Below are 20,369 nucleotides of genomic sequence, written 5' to 3'. Positions count from 1 at the left end.
GCCATCAAAAAGGCCAAAAGGGACTTCTGCTCCAAACTGGAGGACGAGACAGATGTTCAGCAGCTGTGGCAGGGTCTGAATGCAATCACCTCCTACAAGGCAAAACCAGGAGGCAGCTCGAATGCCGGTGTAACATCACTCCCTGACGAGCTCAATGCGTTTTACGCACGCTTTGACAGGGAGAATACCGATGTGCCTTCCCGATCCCCCATTCGCTGTGATGGCATTTCAGTCTCAGTTACAGAGGCCGATGTCAGGAAATCCTTCAGAGGGGTGAACCCCCGAAAAGCACCTGGACCTGATGGTATACCCGGCCGTGTTCTAAAAACCTGTGCGGACCAACTGGCGGGAGTTTTTACGGACATTTTCAACCTCTCACTTCTGAGGTCTGAGGTCCCCACCTGCTTTAAAAGGGCATCAATTATACCGGTGCCCAAGAAGAGTAAGGTGACGTGCCTCAATGACTATCGACCAGTAGCACTAACGCCGGTGGTGATGAAGTGCTTTGAGAGGTTGATCATGGAGCAAATCAACTCCTACATCGACAAAAACCTGGACCCACTGCAGTTCGCGTACCGCCACAACAGATCAACGGTGGATGCGATCTCGCTGGCCCTCCACTCCGCACTGGACCACTTGGACAACAAAAACTCATATGTCAGGCTGTTATTCATTGATTACAGCTCGGCATTTAACACAATCATCCCCTCCAAACTGGTTACCAAACTCACAGAACTGGGTCTCTGCGCATCCCTCTGCAACTGGATCCTTGACTTCCTCGTCCACAGACCACAGTCTGTTCGTATTGGTGGAAATGTGTCAGCCTCAATAACAATCAGCACGGGAGCACCTCAAGGCTGCGTGCTCAGCCCCCTGCTGTACTCACTCTATACCCATGACTGCGTAGCGAACCACAGTGCGAACTCCATCATCAAGTTCGCTGACGACACCACTATTGTGGGGCGTATCACTGATGGGGATGAGTCAGAGTACAGAAGAGAGATCGAGCAACTGTCCATATGGTGCCAGCGCAATAACCTGGCCCTCAACACCAGCAAAACCAAGGAACTGATTGTGGACTTTGGAAGGAGTAGGAGGGGGACCCACAGCCCCATTTATATCAACGGGTCGATGGTTGAAAGGGTCAAGAGCTTCAAATTCCTGGGCGTGCACATCTCTGAAGATCTTTCCTGGTCCGAGAACACTAATGCAATCATCAAAAAAGCACATCAGCGCCTCTACTTCCTGAGAAGATTACGGAGAGTCGGATTGTCAAGGAAGACTCTCTCTAACTTCTACAGGTGCACAGTCGAGAGCATGCTGACCGGTTGCATCGTGGCTTGGTTCGGCAATTTGAGCGCCCTGGAAAGGAAAAGACTACAAAAAGTTGTAAACACTGCCCAGTCCATCATCGGCTCTGACCTTCCTTCCATCGAGGGGATTTATCGCAGTCGCTGCCTCAAAAAGGCTGGCAGTATCATCAAAGACCCACACCATCCTGGCCACACACTCATCTCCCTGCTACCTTCAGGTAGAAGGTACAGGAGCCTGAAGACTGCAACAACCAGGTTCAGGAATAGTTACTTCCCCTCAGCCATCAGACTATTAAACCTGGCTCGGACAAAACTCTGATTATTACCAACCACTTTCTGTTATTTGCACTATCAGTTTATTTATTCATGTGTGTATATATTTATATCATGGTATATGGACACATTTATCTGTTTTGTAGTAAATGCCTACTATTTTCTGTGTGCTTAAGCAAAGCAAGAATTTCATTGTCCTACACAGGGACACATGACAATAAACTAACTTAAACTTGAACTTGATAGATCGTGAGCATTATGCCCAACTTGTAGTCTTGATCTTCAGGCATTGCTTCTGAAGATGATGATGAATTTTACATTTGTTGCTTGCCTTTTCCTTAAGGTCGTTCCCAGGATATGGGAAGTGGTCCCCATTTTCCATGGTCTTGCTGTGGGTCTTTATTGTCAAAGGTTGTTATTGTATAATGGAGGTTGGTAGAGGGTCATTGTTTTACACATGTTAAGAGCAAGATCAATTATTCCGTCTGCTTTGATAAATGAATCAATGATGTCTTTGGTTCAGCACATGAAAGGGCACATGGATAAGGACTGTTTGTTTATCATACCCTGATGATTGAAGTTGGGATGACCAACAGGAGACGTAAAGATGAACAGGAGTGTGAATGAATGAGGAATGTATTGGTGACATCTGCTCTTTACCAAACATAGATTCAGTATAGTCTGAAGAAGGGTCCTGACCCGAAACGTCACCTATCCATCATCTTATCGAGTCCACACACAAGATTAGAAGTTGTCCAGCCAGAGCTGAAGTTCTTCAGAGAAACAGGCTGAGTTACTCCAGCACTTTCTGTCTTTTTTTTACAGATTCAGTATACCTGAGGTGGATTGTTAATGAGAAATTTAAAGTTAAAGAAAACAAGGACTTGCTGTTTTCTATATCTATCATTGCTGTTGTGTTGAACTTTTGCATGAGGCGATGTGGATTTTATCAGATTAAACCACGGTCTAAAAAAACCCAATTTTAAACTTTGATGTTTGTAGTGACCTGTGAAATAGCAGCATGTCAGTCGGTGCGTTGAGTAGAATGGCAAGGGGGGCTGTACGTGGCGAGTGGAGTCGGTGTTTTGAATAGTTTCTTACATTGTGTAATTAAAGGATTAGTCCACGATAACTGGTCGAAGAAACATATTTATTTTGGAGGAAATGGAAAACTAATTATAGAAGAAAAAAATCAGCATTACTGTCATTTCTATAATCTGAGAATATTAAACATTACAGAGCATTGGTTTTCCTTGAAATCCATGAAAAGTCCTTGAACTTTGATTGGTATTGACAGCACCATTGAAGCTGGTGGAGATAAGTTATGGAAATTGGTTTACTGAGTTACTTTTGGTATTTCCTTCTATCAGCCCTGGCCTTTGTGAGAAGGGATGCAGTGGTCATGATACTGGCTTCTCTCCAGTCTTCAGTACTGCAGCAAACCAGCCGTAAGCTGCACCTGAATTAATTGCTTTTCCTCCTTCAGAATTCAATGTTGTATGAGATTGTTTGCTCAATAAATTGAAAGGATATAAGCCTCTGGGAGCTTAATTTCCTGCCATTTTCGTATAAGTAGATTTACAGAATTGGAGCTTGTGCTTTATTGGATGCCATTCTTTGGGGCAATGTTTATGAAATCAGCATTTTAAATAGTAATATGGAGAACTCACCAGTGATTAAACGGCAAACTTCAGTGTTGGTCTCCTGACTTGTTTCTGCTCCGTGACAGCCTATTTCCATCAAATGTTGTTGCTTGCAGATGTTTTTGTTCGGCTTTATGTAGTGTGCATTTACTGAGCTAAATGTTGCTCAGTATTGTGATTTCAACTTTATTGACAATACTTTGTTATCGAATGAGTATGCAACAGATTGGAAACAGGTATCACTCAGCTTGTAGAAACAAGGAACTGCAGATGCTGGCTTATCAAGGAAAGACACAAAGTGCTGGAATAACCTAGCAGGTCAGGCAGGCAGCATCCCAGGGGAACATGGATAGGTGACGTTTCAGGTTGGGAACCTTCTTCAGAATGATTACAGGGGTGGGTTTGATTCCGTATTCATGCTTCTTGTGATTGAGAGAGTGATTGCAATAACTAAATGATGATCTTGACATTATCATCACTGCATTTGAGTTGTAGTTGAGGATGTATTTTTTGAGTTACTGCATTCTCAGGACGTGGAATTTTCCAACACAAAAAAGGATGTTTGTCCGGCCTTGTCTTTGTGAATGTTAATACTCTGCACAGTCTTGCCTCATCTCACTCTAACGCCACATACTTCATTCTTTTCTCCTCAAGCTTCTCCGTCATAACGCCCTGTGCTTAATATCTGTCTTCCCCTTAAACGCTCCCTTGCTGATTGCCTCAGTCACCTAATTAAAATTCCACATTTCATCAATCTGAGCAAAATCAGCTGATGATAGCACTCCATGGAATTCTGGTCAAGCTATGGATGGTTGGGAAGTATCACCGTATAAGCCTGCCGGTGCAAGTTATAAACACCATGTGAATTATCTCTTCATGACTAGGTCTAATGTCTTTAACGACCTCCAACATCATGAAGTATTCTACAGTTGCCATGCACTCTTGGAGAAAACATGACTGCAATTTGTAGAGGGAGTTGGTCGAGGGAGAAATACTGTACATGGTGACTGCTGGAACACTCTCATTCTACTTGCGGGAAGGTGCAATAGAATCTCATGTGTTCACCTCGGGATGCAGGTGGCAACGGTTTAACTCTTTAATCTGACGATAACAGCCCTCTTTGATATTGCAAGAGAATGCTTTCCAGTCAAAGATGCCATCATCAGTCAGGTCTTTGTACTTTTGTCTCTGGAGTGAGATTCGAAGGGGCAACCTTTGTACTCAGAAATAAAATTGCTATTCCTGAGCCACGGCTTGTACCCAAATGCCAAGTGGCAACTTTGGAACTGTGCAAAATCTCATCCTGAAACATCGTAATGCCAATCCTTTTCTCTGCAATGATATTGGTTGGTGTGACATACAAAAGTGAAGACTACAACCCTGACTATATGATGCATTCAATTAAAGCATGCACAGCACAAATTATCCTGCAAGCTGTTTGGAAAACTTAACAAATGAAAAATGAATGACTTATTACTCTATGGGGTAAATGCCAGAAATTCTACGACATTTCACAATTCATGCTTTTCATTTCTGTGGAATTTTCCCCCATTTTACAACTTTTCTGAAGTTATTTAAATAGAACTTACCAAGGTTGAAAATTGGATAACACTTTCTTACTGCTACAATTTGACAATATTCAACTATAGAGGCTGATATTGCATATTTAATGTCAGAAAAAATAGCTATTTGTGTTTGTTTTCTTGGAATCATTTTTCACTGCCATCTGTTGCCAATGCAGTACCACCACCTTTGCAAAAGATTGAAGAATAAATGCTTTCATTGAATGTTAAAAGTTAAAGTTTGGGCTTAATGTAATGCAAAATACAGGCCTTCAAGGAATATGACAACATCTGAATAATGTGTGTGCTTTGTTTGTAGGTGTGCCTTCAGCATTCCCATCATCAGATGCTTTATTCCTTGGTTGGCTGGCACAATCACATCCGGTTTCCAACACGGGTGGTTTACAATGGAAGTTGAACAGAGAACTGGAGACGAGCCAACATCCTGATAAAGTCTGGCATGAAAGGAGTTCTCGGTTGAGTGGCAGAATGCAAAGCCACACTGAATCTGCTAAACAGAGCTTATTGAAACAATCAAATCGATCCAGTGAATGCAAAAACACACCCAACCTTCACAGGGTCAGGGAGGATTATTCCAGCCCAAGCCTCCTTCTGCCATATGACATGATTCGTGGTGAGGTCAGAGGTAATACTTGTGAGAGGAATGATGGTCTGACTACCACTGACCACAGGAAGAAAACTGACGTCAGTAGACGTAGTACAGGAGGTAAAACTGAATCGAGAGAGAGAGCTTGTTCAAAACGTGACAAATCTTACATGTCTGCAGATTTGACCTTACGGCAGTCTGAAAACAAGCGAGCTTTGTGCGCTACTGTGTGTAAAGTTCCCTCCGTTAGTATTCGGAGGTTATCTGGGGATTGCAGTCACATGCACACCAAATTTAACGGTACCTTGAGTAAGGTAGCGTGCAATCAGTCCGCTGTTCCTCCTGGACCACAAGTGCCTACAACACCTACGAGTCCAGTGAAAAACTGGGGTGGGTTCAAAATCCCCAAAAAGGGAGAAAGGAAGCAGCATGAGGAGAGACCGGAGGCTTGCAGGCAGATCTCCGAAACCACCCAATACCAGCGAACCTCGCCCAAGGAGAGAACCAAGGTGAGACTGCTGCCAGACAGTGAGAACGATGGCTACAGTCCAGACGTTGAGATGAGTGATTCGGAAACAGAGTCAGACAATTGCAAGCCACAGCGGCTGAACTCAAATAGTGAACAGGAGGTATGGGACAGATATTATTCGAAGAAGCATCCTGGCCTCCTGATCTGGGGTTGTGGGGTCGGGGTGCGGCCATAGAAGTCAACTCCTCGTCTGATAACCATTACCAGTCGCAACAATATTTTATCTACATGCCTTGTTGTGATACAATGTTTCTTCAGGCCAAGTATTGGTACCCAGGGACATTTCCTGTCGTGGAATGTTTGTCAATAAAACACTTGTGTTTAAGTCACATGCTACAGTTTTGCAGCTAATGAATCTGCCCCATGTATAGTTACCAGGTAGACCTTTTGCAAAGATTATTGGGGAGTAACTAGATCATTAACATGTCAGCTTTAAAGATTAAAAACCTTAAACACTTTACAAAAACATTTCAAAAATAATAAATTTAGGATCTCAGTGGTTGAACGGTTAGTGTACCACATTTCATTATTGTTTATTTTTTTAAAGCATGATTTAAAAAAAGCTTAAAATAACTTAAAAAAATCATTAGGCCTTGTGATAGGTCAGACCAGACTTTATCTAGTATTCTGAATAAAAACAGACTGCAAAGTAAATGCAGCAAATTCTGTGCCTCAGCAGATGTAACTTTCATTTCAGTAAATTGATGACAACCCAGTGTTCAGCAGTATTAGATTGTAATTACAAAGTTCTTCAAAGTATTCACTGGTCAGGGTGAACCACACTAAGCAGTGTACGCAGAGAGGTTCAGATAGACAGAACTTGCAAGGAGTCCTGTATGCTTCATAAATTCTGCAATATGTACATGCAAGGATTGCTTGCAACTTAATGAAGGATGGCTTGTCACTTAATGAGTATGTGAAGTTGTTACATGATTTCCCCCCCCCCCCCCCAGAATTTTGCGATGTACCCCATTTTTTTCCTTCCTGAAAAACTGGAGTACAACTCATTTAGTATGTGATAATATGGAAGATTATTACGCATTTATCGTTTTAAAAGATCACATGTCTGTTCCTTGCAGGTATTGCCAATATTTTAGACTGATCTTTTAAATGCTATTGACTCATTCCACATACTTGAATCAGCTGGCACTTGTATTGAATCTGCAGTTGGGCGGGATATGTAATGCAGAAATAGCCCAGTCCAACAATTAAGCAGAAGGGATGAGGAGAAAACTACAGAATTGTCAAGACATTTTTCGTTTTGAGTTTTGTTTTGAACAATTTGAACTATGGATTGAAAATGTTTAGAGAAGATATGGGGCTAATGTGGGCAGATGGGGCAACTTGGTCGGTATGGGCAAGTTGGGCCGAAGGGCCTGTTGCCTATTTCTGAACTGTATGACTAATGAGGAATGGGATGCATTATCCATTGGGGTTGCAGCATCAGTATTAGCATGAGGGGCCAGAGCATTTCCAATTCGCCATTTTTAATTGTCCCCCTCTGAAAGTCTAACCTGCAACAATATTGGATAAGCGACAGTAGAAAACTGTTACTTTTGTATTCATTAGTAATCCGCATGAGTCTTTGTTTAACATTTGTACAAGTGAAGGGGTACAAAAGCAGCACTAAAAAAAGATTTTTTAAGGCAACTTAATTTACCTTTGTAATCCAATTTTTAATTTAGTTACTGGACATTCCTTTTTGCTTTAAATTTTGGTACAGTTTACCTGGGATTATGTGCAGTGAGGGATGGGCTTGACCAAACATGAATCCCATTAGGGATTAGTAAAAGGATTCAACGTCTCAGACAAACCCACTGTTGTTATTCTCAAAGAAACGTCAACATCGTACCCCCATATATGTTTTAAAACACACAATGGCCATATTTAGTAAATTGTGGGGAAACCTATTTAAACTAAAAATCTCAAAATCTTAATACATAGTGTTGCATGCACTGTATTGAATTATGTCCTGCTCGTGCTGTAATGCATTTGAAAATATAGACACTATCAATATTGAACATGTATATTTAATTTTATTAAGTGGCCTTTTCTAATCTTTATTCAGTGCAATAGCTATGTGTTTATTTTTTTAAATTGTAGAAAGGTCTTTTGCTTACATGTTTGACATGAGTATTTATGCATCTTGGACATGCAACTTAGTTTGAAATATTTGCAGCATTTTAATTTTTGTTAGTGTTTAACATGCAGGTATCATCACATTGTGCTGTACATAAGAAATGTTTGTTAATTTTATGCCCAACTGATTTACACCTGCACTAAATAATCTTTTGGGTAGAGATAGTCAGCAAATTAATAGTTTGAGTACAATGGTATGTTTGATGACCATAACTTAGACTGATAGTTTCAAGTTAAAATTTATTTTCCCCATATTGTGTTTAAAGTATGAGTTTCATATGATATAGACTGTAGTTTAACATTAGGCTAGTTGAGCTACTGTGTAGTTGCTACTGGTATGCATATATAGTTTTACACTAAAGTGATATAAAAGGGACAGTTTTTACACATCCCCTTTCTGATTGTTCCGTACAGACCTGCTGAACAAACTTTGCAGTGTGGTGTTGTACAGAAGAAATCTATCACCATGTGCCTAGCAAAGTTTAACTGGTGTCCATTTAGTTACAAAGAGCATGAAAATAAAAGGATAAATAAAATTTATACAGAGATTACTATTTTAAATTACCTGGCTCTTTGATGTATTTATTTTTCTTGTAAAATATTTATAAAACTACTTTTAAAAGATAAAGTTCTGTTCTGTGAATGTTGAAAATACTTAGATGAATTGTGCCTTTTTGTGTTTGATATGTTGAGTTTACATCAGTAGTATGAGACTAGTACAACAATCTGTAAAATATTTCTCAGAATTAAATCTCATCTGGAACCAACAGAAAGAGACACTGGGCTTCTTTGTGGGTCTGTGTAGGCCAGAATAAAAATAAGGGTCTGCACACTGTCTTTTATGTATCTGGAATGTTTTCATAAATTGAGATTTTCATAATTACAATGAATCTGGACTTTAAGGCAGTGCTATTATAAAATACACTATCTAAATATGTTGGGTCTGGGAAAATCATTCTTCTCAAATATTGTTCTATACATTTCCTATGCAAAGCAACACAACAGAATCTTAAGTTATTTAATTCAAATATGCTTTCTCTGCCAGATGTTAATTCCCTTTTATGGCAACATCTGGTGTTGTAGGCTGAAACATTGTAGGTTTCTAATTCTTGTATAGAAAACCTTTTTTTACAAGTACTGTGGGAGCACTGAAATAAGGCACTGTGCTTTAGAAGACATATGTACCAGTCTGCACCATGCAATAAATGTATATGTTTGTTTTCTCCCCAGTAAAGTTGAACTACAATATACACTTTTGAGATGTGTGTTTTATCAAGTTAAGATTTTGGTAATCTCACTACTATTTACAGGTAAATGACATAAATATTTATTGTACTTCAAGAGATCTAAGAAAAACTAATGGCAAATGAACCGAGTCTTGGTTTATTATTGTCACGTGTACCAAAACTAGAACCAAGATAGAAAATTGGAGACTTGGTGCTTCATAGCAAACTTGCTGGTACATTTTACAAAGCATTTTCATAAGAAATGTATTTTGAACAAACATAACAGTATCCAATATAAATTGTGTTAGGTTTCTAAAAAAAAAATCACAGCATACAACTCTGGCTCAAAAACATTTGATTCCATCCTGGAAATTTGACAAATTGTCCATGGCTTTCAATTTTTTGGATACCATTGCACACCTTTTGAAACTGAAATAATGCTGTCAATTGCAAATTGCTCCAATTTGTGAGCCCACACGCTGAGGCTGAGTACAAGTTGCACAATTTGAACCTGCAGAATTTCTATTTACATGACATTTGTATTTAAACAGAAACACTGATTTATTCAGTATGTGAAATACACACACGTGTAAAAGGGAAAATGGGCCAAGATAGCCCTCCCAAACACGCAATAAAACTAGTGTTTGTAAATGTATTATCTCCAAAAAAGATACCTTGCTCAAAATTATGCAGAGCTACTTTCACTGTGATTAGAAATTTGCAGTGCCCAAAAAAGCCATTTGGACCATACTGTCCAAAAAATGATAATTTGGGTTAATCCCACTTTGTAGTGTTCCTTCTCCACCGCCTTTTCATTCAAGTGGGAAAAATATTGCCTCACCTCGCCAACCCTTCTACTGATTCACAGGAGCTCGGGCATGTTACTTTGAATTTTATGTTATAAGTCTCAGAATAGAGTGGTTTAGAGTTTCACGGAGGTCACATTTTGCAGAGTTCAAACCTTTTTTTTTCAATCTTCGAATTCTGAAAGATTAACAAATCACTACTGGTTTTCATGTGCTCTGGTGACAAGATTAAGACAAATGGGCACCAAACAAAACTCCAACATTTCGGCAGAACCCCATTAGATTTATCATTTCATGAACAAACTTCATCTATCTATAAATTGGATGAGATGTTTCGTCCAACACTGTCAATCCATATAGCAGGAGCTTTAATTCAGGTGATGGCGTGTAATGCAGACCTGGATTTATTTTTGGTCATTTTGACAGATTATACTATTGCACAGGTTAACTGCTTATTTCCACTGGAAGATGGGAGTTCAAGTACTTAATGATTTATAATGCTTTCCAAATCAAAAAGCGTGTCGGCTTTTCTTCTCTGTGATGCCACTGTGCTGAGCTGTAGTAAAACAAAATTCAAAGTCATAATCCAGGTCGTCCAAGTTCTATTCTACTGACTATTCACGTTTGTCAGCAGAGAAACGAAAGATGACAGTGTTATTGAGTGATGTTTACTAAGGTTTTGGCAATATCTTTTTGCTCCATTTCTTATTCAATATAAAAAGGGTGAATTCTAAATGAGGCAAGAATGGCTGTTCTTGGTGATGAGGCATCACTGACTGACTCAAGGGGTCTTGTAGAGTAGAATGAGGAACAAGGGAAAACTCCCTACTACAAGAAGTCACATCTAACCCAAGAGGAAGGATGATCAATGACCACTGGAGATCCTTGGGGCACTTCATGAATTCAACTGCTATGGCTGTTTCATTCATTACCTCCCTTTCATCACCAGATAAGTAGGGTCGTCTACAGAAAGAACAATACTCTATTCCAGTGAAATTCCCCAATGACCATCTCTTGTAAGGGTAACACAACTTTTAAATCACTTCCCATAGTGTTCAGTGGCTCTGCCAGTGCTAGATCTTGACTATCAATATTCTAGGGATTATCAGGAACCAAAAGCTCAATTGGAACAGCTACACCAAATATTGTGGCTGCAAGGATAAGGCTGTCCCTTTGGGCATTGACCACTTCGATCATTCTTCCTTCCTTCCTTCACCCCAGCAGTGAACTTTAGCAGCAATGTACATAACCTGCCCCATCCTGGATTGCGACAGACCATACTATACATAGGAAGGTGGGACAATAAGTTCTTGCTCTGAGAGAAGCTCTTGGTTTATTATTGTCACGAGCACAGAGATACAATGAAAAACATTATCTATGTACTATTCAGGCAGGTTATGCCATAGTGGAAAACAACAGGTAGTGCCAAAACAAAGCTTGAAATGTACATTGACAATTCCCGATACCCATCCTCTTCTCGTAGCCCGGCCAATTCTTCCCTTTCATGTACTGATACAATCTCTTCTGAACACTACAATTGATTCCGTCACCTATACCATCTGTTATTGCCACCCCAGTGAATTACAGGCCCTTCGGCCTACTGATTCCATGCTGACCAGTGATCACCCCATACACTAGTACTATCCTACACACTAGCAAAAATGTACAATTTTTACCAAAGCTAATTAACCTACAAACCTGTACGTTTTTGGAGTGTAGGAGGAAATCGGACCACATGGAGAAAAGCCACACGGTCAAAGGAAGAACATACAAACTCTGCACAGACAGCACGCGTAGTTAAGATTGAACCTGGGTCTCTGGCGCTGTAACAACTCTACTGCTGCGCCATCCCGATATCTGAAGTAGAATCCCAACTATATGAATATCCACATCTCATGTTCTTCATCCCTGGAAACATTTTGGTAAATTTCTTCTGCACCCTCTCCTAAGCCTTCACGTCTTCCTTAAATGTGGTGTCTGGAACTGATGACTAAACTTCAGATAAGACAATGGCTGAACCAATGTTACCTAAAATTCACCTTGATTTGCTGAATACCTACAAATAGGATTCCAGTTACAATTTATATCATGTTCACACACCTTTAAATGATTCTTCTGAACAAGCAACTCTGGCTTCTATTTCTTAACTCTTATGGAAATGCATTAACACTATGGCTGAAATGGTGCCACTGAAGGCTTCCCATCAGTCAATTAGTCTTGCAAAGCAGGTTTATTTCCAATTACCCAGGCTATATTTGTTCCTCTCCCACTGAAAGTGACCTTCCTCCAGTTGGCTGTTTTTACCTTGGAGTACTCTATATCATGCTGTGATATTATGATCACTGCTTCCCCCCATTGATCCTTACTTCACCAGGACCAACATTCCTATCAACTTCTTTGGGCCAGAAACATACTGCTCTGAATACATTTAAGAAACTACCTGCTTTTTACCCATAATGCCATTTCTGAACCATGTTATAAATTGTATAGTGAAGTCACTGTGGCTTTTGTATTTGTGAAATTCCCTACAAACTTGCTTCTTAATATCCTTTCCATTAAGTAGCAGTCTAAAATAGCCTTAGTATAGTAGAATCTCCATTGTTTCTTAAAACAACAAATACATTCTATCAATTATTCCAGAACACATTCTCTCTCCCTGTGCAATATCCTCCTCCATCAATGCCCAGGTTTACACTTGCCATTTCTAAAACCATTTGAAGCCAATGAAGCTCGAATGGCCATTTTCTCTGTAATTAATACTCTGTATTTATGGCAAAAAAGGAGAAAACATCTTTTAACTCAAAGTTTAAATGACCACTGTTGTTAACCAGAGTATCTGATGACGTGCCGTTTACCTTTTGGTAGGCTGTAGCCGCTCTGTGTTCAGAGTGAGTCAGCCGCCTTTGAAGTCTGTTAATGTTTTCCTGATTTTCCGACAGCTGTTTTTGATACTGTTCCAAATAAAAATGGAAATGTGTAAAAGATGCATTTTTGCTAAGACAGGAAAATGAATCAAAAGGCTTTCATGATAATAAAGATTTTAAAACCTTGTAAATTAATATAATCTTTATTAAATATGAATGGAAAACATAATAGATCCCAGCGGTAGAAGAAATGGTGAAAGAAAAATATAGTAGTCCATAAATGGTATGGACCTTTCATTATCAGTGTGAAAAAGGGATGGGGTTGAAGTTACAATTTGCTATAAATTATTGGATGATTTATGTTGATTAGCATTGTTTAAAAACTGGAAGAATTACCTACTTCCACACCGATACATAAAATACTCCCCATACACAAAATCAATTTTTGGTCATGGCCACTTTTGGGTGAGTAATTCATATTATATAGACTGTTATTAGTAAATATTTATGGTCCTCATGCCACATTTCACTGGTGGCCGGGAAATGGAGCAGAATTCTGTCGTTCTTAATGCTTTAAAAAAAATCCTCTCCATCTCTTCTTCCTTCAGTCTCATTCAATTATTGTCTCCATCTATTTATTGTTCTTTCCTTTCAATGGTTCAGGAGTTAGGCTATTAGTTCCACCTTTAGTAGACCTGTTACATATAATCAATTTGCCTCCCTAGTCAAATGAGGTGAAAAGAAATGTAACAGTGATGTAAAAATTTCAAACAGTAACAAACTCCATCAGATTCACTAGTCCAGAAATGTTCGGGCCGAAATGTTTTCTTGTGGAGAAAGATCGTTAACTTTTTCTTGTGGAATTGTAAACAACAATTCCCCAGCATTTGAATTGTAATATGACCTCAAAGGATTAGATAAACTGATGGCAAGTATATACATTAAATATCAATTCAGCAAATATATTCATGAATCAAGTTAAAATAAAATAAAATTCTAATAACAGAAAAGAAAGAAACTCTTCCAGCTCATACTACTTGTTCCTTCTGCTGCAATAGCAAATTAACTTTTCCACAAACCATTTGATGGTTTATTTTGATTTATCTTCAGAATTCAGCAATAAAGGCAATTACAGATAAAATTGCAGTAAAACATTTAGCATTTGAATTGATTTTTTTTTTGAATTGATTTTATTAGGGACAGTGCATATTAATAAACATTTGCATGTAATATGCAAGATTGTAGCCAGTAGCTAATTTCCACCTTTAGTCCCAACACAAGGTAAACACATCCCAAACAAGGTAAAAACAAAAGACAAAAACAAAACAAACAATAAAGTAAAAAAGTAGCAATAAAAGAGTACCATAGGATAATTTTAAGGTAGATTATGATTGCAATTTTGATTTTGCAGTAACCATGTTTTTAGATGTTTGGTAAATGAGGTAAGGGTTGGCAGATCCCGTATGACGCATGGTATCGCGTTCCAGGTCTGCGACGCTCGATATGAAAATACTGACTGCCCAAAGACACTTTTCCTAAACGGGACTATACAATCACCCCTGGAGGCTGCTCTTGTCGACCTATTTGTGGTTTTCTTTATGAAGTCCTTTAACGGAGGTGGGGCTAGTCCACGGAAGATTTTGTAAACCAAAATCGAGTCCGAATATTTTATTACGTTTTCCCAGCTCAGCAGATCAAATTTCTTCAGGATGCTACAGTGATGGTACATTCTGGGATTTTTGTCAAGAGTTTTTAGGGCTTGTTTATAAGCAATTTCAACAGGCTTTAGTGTGGACTTACATGCCAGTGACCAAGTTGTTTGAAGAGAAATTAAAAAGAACTACAGCAACAAGGAACCAGATGCTCGTTTACACAAAATGATACAAAGTACTGGAGAACAGCAGATGCTTTGAGTGGGAAAAAAATGTTAAAACTTCTTCAATGTGTGGCCACAATGTATAAGCACAATGCAAGGATTAAGGGCAATGTACCCACTCTTCTGCGCAAGGAGATGGATTCAATTTAAATACTGTCTGCAGATGTGGAGACACAAGTTGCTTAAGATCATACCATGTGAAAATGTTTAAATTCAAATTTATACCACCAGGTTCATATTTAAGTATCAAAGCTATGAACAACAGACTAGCGAACAATAAATCGTGTAATTCTTAACATGTGCATACATAATTGGAAAATTACAGCCCTATTTCAGATGTTTCACTGTGAGTAATCTGTATTGATTGCTACTTATATTGGGAATATCACTAATACTATTATAAGGGATAATTCAGGTAGCACAGATGATGAAAATGTATTTGCTGTATATGGATAATATACTTTTCTCAGTGGTTTTTAAAAGTTCAAATCTAGCTCAAAAAAAGTTAAGACTTTATATTCAGGGGACATCAAATGACGTGGGTACCAAGCTTCAATAACAATGATAATTCCAACTCTTAAATGAGGATGCTAAATAAATCTGCTATTGATTAGAGTTGTGATTTAGATCAATCACCTCACCTCTGCCACTTTCTCATGTGTAACCTCCAGCTGGCAAACCAATTCCTGGGAGTGCTGTTTTTGTCGACTGAGCTCTGTCCTGCCAACAGAAGGAATGAAAGGAGTATTTAATGTGTATTATTTATCTCAGAAATTAATATTCCCAACCTGTCTAGGCTACAACAAGAGGTTGAGATGATTATTATCACAATACTTTAAAAAGAGTCAAATAGCATAATTTGAAATATTTCGACTTTACGGAGATGAAAACAAAAGGGAGTGCCGGTTTTATTTTCAGCATCTGCAATTCATCAACAAAATTTGGATTTGCTTTATTTTAAACGAAGGTTTGCTACCAATTATGTTAAAAAAGTAAAACACGCAAAATACACTTTGTGAGGTTTCATACAGACATAGACACCAATACAAATCCATTGTAAACATTGCAAAAAATTCATTGAATTCTAACTTAATGACATACTCAATTTAAAGAAATATTTAGCTTATGGATTAGAGCTTTCTGGTTGGGGACCAAATCCAAGTATTCGTCACGCAAATTCATATTCTATAAATTTTCTGATTGCATGCTCATAAAAATCTCACAAATAGGCTGGGATTGGGAGCAGTTGTTATGCAATATTTAAAGTTTTTCACTAAGCAAGATCCTATGCTGCAAAATAGTTGTTATTGATGAATGCAAAATATAGAGCCCTAGAAAACTTCAGAAAAACACAACAGAGAGAGAGAGAGAGAGAGATCCTAGCCAAGCGGGTGAATAGATAACAAATGTAGTTGAAAATAAAGTAGTATGTTGAAAATGTAGGGAAAAATAAAATAGCATGTTCAAACGGGAAAGTTATTTTTGTCTCAAAGCGAAAGTGCAGTTGAAAAGGCCACCTGGCAAATGGTTTCAGACTGTGCAGGGATAGTGCTTACATAAACAAGAAAACAGAACCATATTATGGCATAGGATGCAACGATTCTAGCACTCAAGGCCATCTTGTTTCTTTGTTGCACAATCGGGTCAGTTACACATGGAAGCCAATGTTAGTCTGGTGTTTGGGTGATATATGTACAGTTTTAACATCATTGAAATAAACTGCTTATAGCCCCCCCCCCCCCCCCTCCTTCTAAACCTTTAAAAGGTCTAAGTAGGTATAATTCACTTACTTCAGGCTGTTTTGTTTAGTTTCAAATGCTTCAGTTAGTTTCCTGGCTTCATCTCTCCACCGACTGGCTGCTTTCTGCTGTGCTGCTAATAAGTGTTTCAATTCAGTGTTGGAATTGCGACTGGTATCCTCCAGTTCCCTTAGTTGGATTTCGAATCCACGTTCCTTCAGAGAGCACTCATGTTCCAGAGTGCCTACCTACACAAAACAAAATATAGACTAATTTTGGTATATTGCTGCCCCATGTGCATATATTTCTGGATTTAAAATGGTGTAAGGGCATGCAAGTAGTAGAATCTGGGGACAGTTAGTGAGAGAAATCATTGTCGGCAAAAATCAGTTGAGCAATGGAATTGTTTTTTGAGACACCATGGATTTGATGGGCTGAATGGCCTCTATTATAAGGAAATCAAAAATATGACTTTGCCCTTTTGCACAGTTCATCAGATTGAGCAAATTGCTAATCAGGGCAATTTGCCAATTTGATAGTGTTTATGCATTCAAAAATATTTTGGCCAAGACCAGCAGCAAAGGATTTAGAGTGATTCCCAATTATGGGTGTCAAGCTGATGGAACCTTAGATGCTGGTGAATTGTTATCAAACATAAACGTGCATAATAAATCTCTGCTCTTCACCACTAATGATTCACATACAGGAAAAACTGAAATGTGCAGTGGAGCAGCTGGTAGAGCTGTTGCCTCACAGCGCCAGAGGCCAGAGTTTGTTCCTGACCTCGGGTGCTCTGTGTGGAATTTGTACTTTCTCCCTGTGACCATGTGGATTTCCTCCAACATCCCGAAGATGTGCAGTAGGTTAAGTCGCCTCTGTAAATTGCCCCGAGTGTTTAGGCAGTAGATACAAAAATGGGATAACATAGAATGCGTGTGAACACGATGGTTGGGGTGGATTTGGTAGTCTGAAGGGCCTGGTTCCACATATCTCTAAACTTGCAGTATCACACAGAAGACCATCAGAATGCATCCTTTCTAAATTTCAGAAAGGAGAAGTCATGATTACCAAAAATAACCAACCAACCAAATTGCTCAAACAATTTTGTCTTTACAAAAGACTGCTTGCACAGTTAATTTCCTTTCAGTTTAGTTTAGAGATACAGCAAGTAAACAGTCACTTTAGTCCACTGTGTCTATGCCGTCCATCGATCACTCGTTCATGGCAGTTCTATGTGACCCCACTTTTTCATCCACTCCGGGCAATTTACAGAGGCCAATTAACCTACAAACCCACATGTGTTATGGGAGGAAACCCATGTGGTCACAGGCATAATGTGCAAACCTCACACACATATAGCACCCGAGATCAGGATCAATCCAAGATTCAAGAGAGTTTGTCATGTGTCCCTGATCGGACAATGAAATAGTAGGCATGACCACAGAACAGATCAGTGTGTCCATATACCATTATATAAATATATACGCACATGAATAAATAAACTGATGAAGTGCCAATAACAGATAATGGGCTATTAATGTTCAGAGTTTTGTCCGAGCCAAGTTTAATAACCTGATGGTTGTGGGGAAGTAGCTATTCCTGAACCTGGTTGTTGCAATCTTCAGGCTCCTGTACCTTCTACCTGAAGGTAGCGGGGAGATGAGTGTGTGGCTGCGATAGATCCCCTCGATGGAAGTGAGGTCAGAGCCGATGATGGACTGGGCAGTGTTTACTACTTTTTGTAGTCTTTTGCTCTCCAGGGCGCTCAAGTTGCCAAACCAAGCCACGATGCAACCGGTCAGCATGCTCTACTGTGCACCTGTAGAAGTTAGAAAAGGCCTCCTTGACAAACCGACTCTCTGTAATCTTCTCTGGAAGTAGAGGCGCTGATGTGTTTTCTTAATAATAGCATCAGTGTTCTCGGACCAGGAAAGATTTTCAGAGATGTGCACGCCCAGGAATTTGAAGTTCTTGACCCTTTCAACCATCAACCCGTTGATATAAACGGGACTGTGGGTCCCCATCCTACTCCTTCCAAAGTCTACAATCAGTTCCTTGGTTTTGCTGGTGTTGAGGGCCAGGTTATTGTGCTGGCATCATATGCACAGTCACTCGATCTCTCTTCTATACTCTGACTCATCCCCATCAGTGATACGTCCCACAACAGTGGTGTCGTCAGCGAACTTGATGATGGAGTTCGCACTATGACCGGCTACGCAGTCATGAGTATAGAGCGAGTACAGCAGGGGGCTGAGCATGCAGCCTTGAGGTGCTCCCGTGCTGATTGGCTGACACATTTCCACCAATACGAACAGACTATGGTCTGTGAATGAGGAAGTCGAGGATCCAATTGCAGAGGGATGCGCAGAGACCCAGATCTGAGAGCTTGGTAAGATTAGATTAGATTAGATTCGTTTATTGTCATTCAGACCTTTCGGTCTGAACGAAATTTTGTTTCCCTGCAGTCATACATATAATTTAAAAAATGACAAAAACACACAATCAACACAAATTTAACATCCACCACAGTGAGTTCACCAAACACCTCCTCACTGTAGTGGAAGGCAAAATCTTAAAGTCTCTGTCTCTTCCCTCTTTGTTCTCCCTCTGCGCCGAGGCGACGGTTCAAACTCCGCGGGTGGTCGCTGCCTCCGCCACAGCTCCGAGGCCGAGTCGGGTCTCCGCTGCCGCTATCTCCGCCACAGCTTCGGGGCCGAGTCGGGTCTCCGCTGCCGCTGCTGCAGCCACAGCTCCAGGGCCGAGTCGGGTCTCCGCTGCCGCTGCCTCCGCCACAGCTTCGGGACCGAGTCAGGTCTCCGCCGCCTCCGCCACAGCTTCGGGGCCGAGTCGGGTCTCCGCTACCGCTGCTGCTGCTGCCGCCACAGCTCCAGGACGGAGTCGGGTCTCCGCTGCTGCTGCCGCCGCCACAGCTCCAGGACGGAGTCGGGTCTCCGCTGCTGCTGCCGCTGCCACAGCTCCAGGGCCGAGTCAGGTCTCCGCTGCTGCTGCCGCCGCCACAGCTCCAGGGCCGAGTCAGGTCTCCGCTGCTGCTGCTGCCGCCACAGCTCCAGGGCCGAGTCGGGTCTCCGCTGCTGCTGCCGCCGCTACAGCTCCAACCTGGACGGGATGATTGTGTTAAATGCCAAGCTGTAATCAATGAATAACAGCCTGACATATGAGTTTTTGTTGTCCAAGTGGTCCAGAGTGGAGTGGAGGGCCAGCGAGGTCGCATCCACCGTTGATCTGTTGTGGCTGTAAGCGAACGGCAATGGGTCCAGGTTTTTGTCGTGGTAGGAGTTGATTTGCGCCATGATCAACCTCTCAAAGCATTTCATCACCACAGGCGTTAGTGCCACTGGTCGATGGACATTGAGGCACGTCACCTTACTCTTCTTGGGCACTGGTATAATTGATGCCCTTTTAAAGCAGGTGGGGACCTCAGACCTCAGAAGTGAGAGTTTGAAAATGTCCGTAAAAACTCCAGCCAGTTGGTCTGCACAGGATTTTAGGATCCCGGGCCTCTGACACTGTGAGGCAGCAGTTTTAGCAGCTGCACCATTGTGCCACTCTTCATATGGTTGGAGTGACAAATTAAATATTATCTCACCTAAATGTGTTTCATTAAATTAAGTGTTTGCTGATTGTGTTAGGAGGCAGATGACACAAGGCAAGTATTAAATATGCAAGCATACAATCTCATAAAAATGCATAAACCTATTTAATATTTATGGTTTGACCAACGTGTGCTGCTTGCATTATATATATATATAAAAATATAAAATGTCCACTTAT

General features: G+C 40.3%; 2 protein-coding genes across 5 annotated transcripts in view; one reads left to right on the top strand and one right to left on the bottom strand.

Annotated features, from left to right (window-relative positions):
• Positions 1 to 9,312, top strand: part of jade1 (jade family PHD finger 1) — a 135,138-nt gene extending 125,826 nt beyond the window's left edge. For all 3 annotated transcript variants that reach the window (XM_033020792.1, XM_033020800.1, XM_033020783.1), the window contains one exon: positions 5,111 to 9,312. In XM_033020792.1, the coding sequence (XP_032876683.1) occupies positions 5,111 to 6,102 (992 nt within the window). In that variant the 3' untranslated portion in view covers positions 6,103 to 9,312. The remainder of the gene's footprint in view (positions 1 to 5,110) is intronic.
• Positions 9,313 to 9,423: 111 nt separating this feature from the next.
• sclt1 (sodium channel and clathrin linker 1) overlaps positions 9,424 to 20,369 on the bottom strand; it is a 62,207-nt gene continuing 51,261 nt past the window's right edge. The window contains exons 19-22 of one of the 2 annotated variants that reach the window (XM_033020813.1): positions 16,629 to 16,825; positions 15,480 to 15,558; positions 12,954 to 13,049; positions 9,424 to 10,654 (exon numbers count right to left, since the gene is read on the bottom strand). In XM_033020813.1, coding sequence (XP_032876704.1) covers positions 10,583 to 10,654; positions 12,954 to 13,049; positions 15,480 to 15,558; positions 16,629 to 16,825 — 444 coding nt within the window. In that variant the 3' untranslated portion in view covers positions 9,424 to 10,582. The remainder of the gene's footprint in view (positions 10,655 to 12,953; positions 13,050 to 15,479; positions 15,559 to 16,628; positions 16,826 to 20,369) is intronic. The other variant, XM_033020821.1, reaches the window with a different exon arrangement.

The sequence above is a fragment of the Amblyraja radiata genome, chromosome 1 (assembly GCF_010909765.2).
Source record: "Amblyraja radiata isolate CabotCenter1 chromosome 1, sAmbRad1.1.pri, whole genome shotgun sequence".
Classification (NCBI taxonomy): domain Eukaryota; kingdom Metazoa; phylum Chordata; class Chondrichthyes; order Rajiformes; family Rajidae; genus Amblyraja; species Amblyraja radiata.
This window is presented reverse-complemented; position numbering and strand designations above follow the sequence as displayed.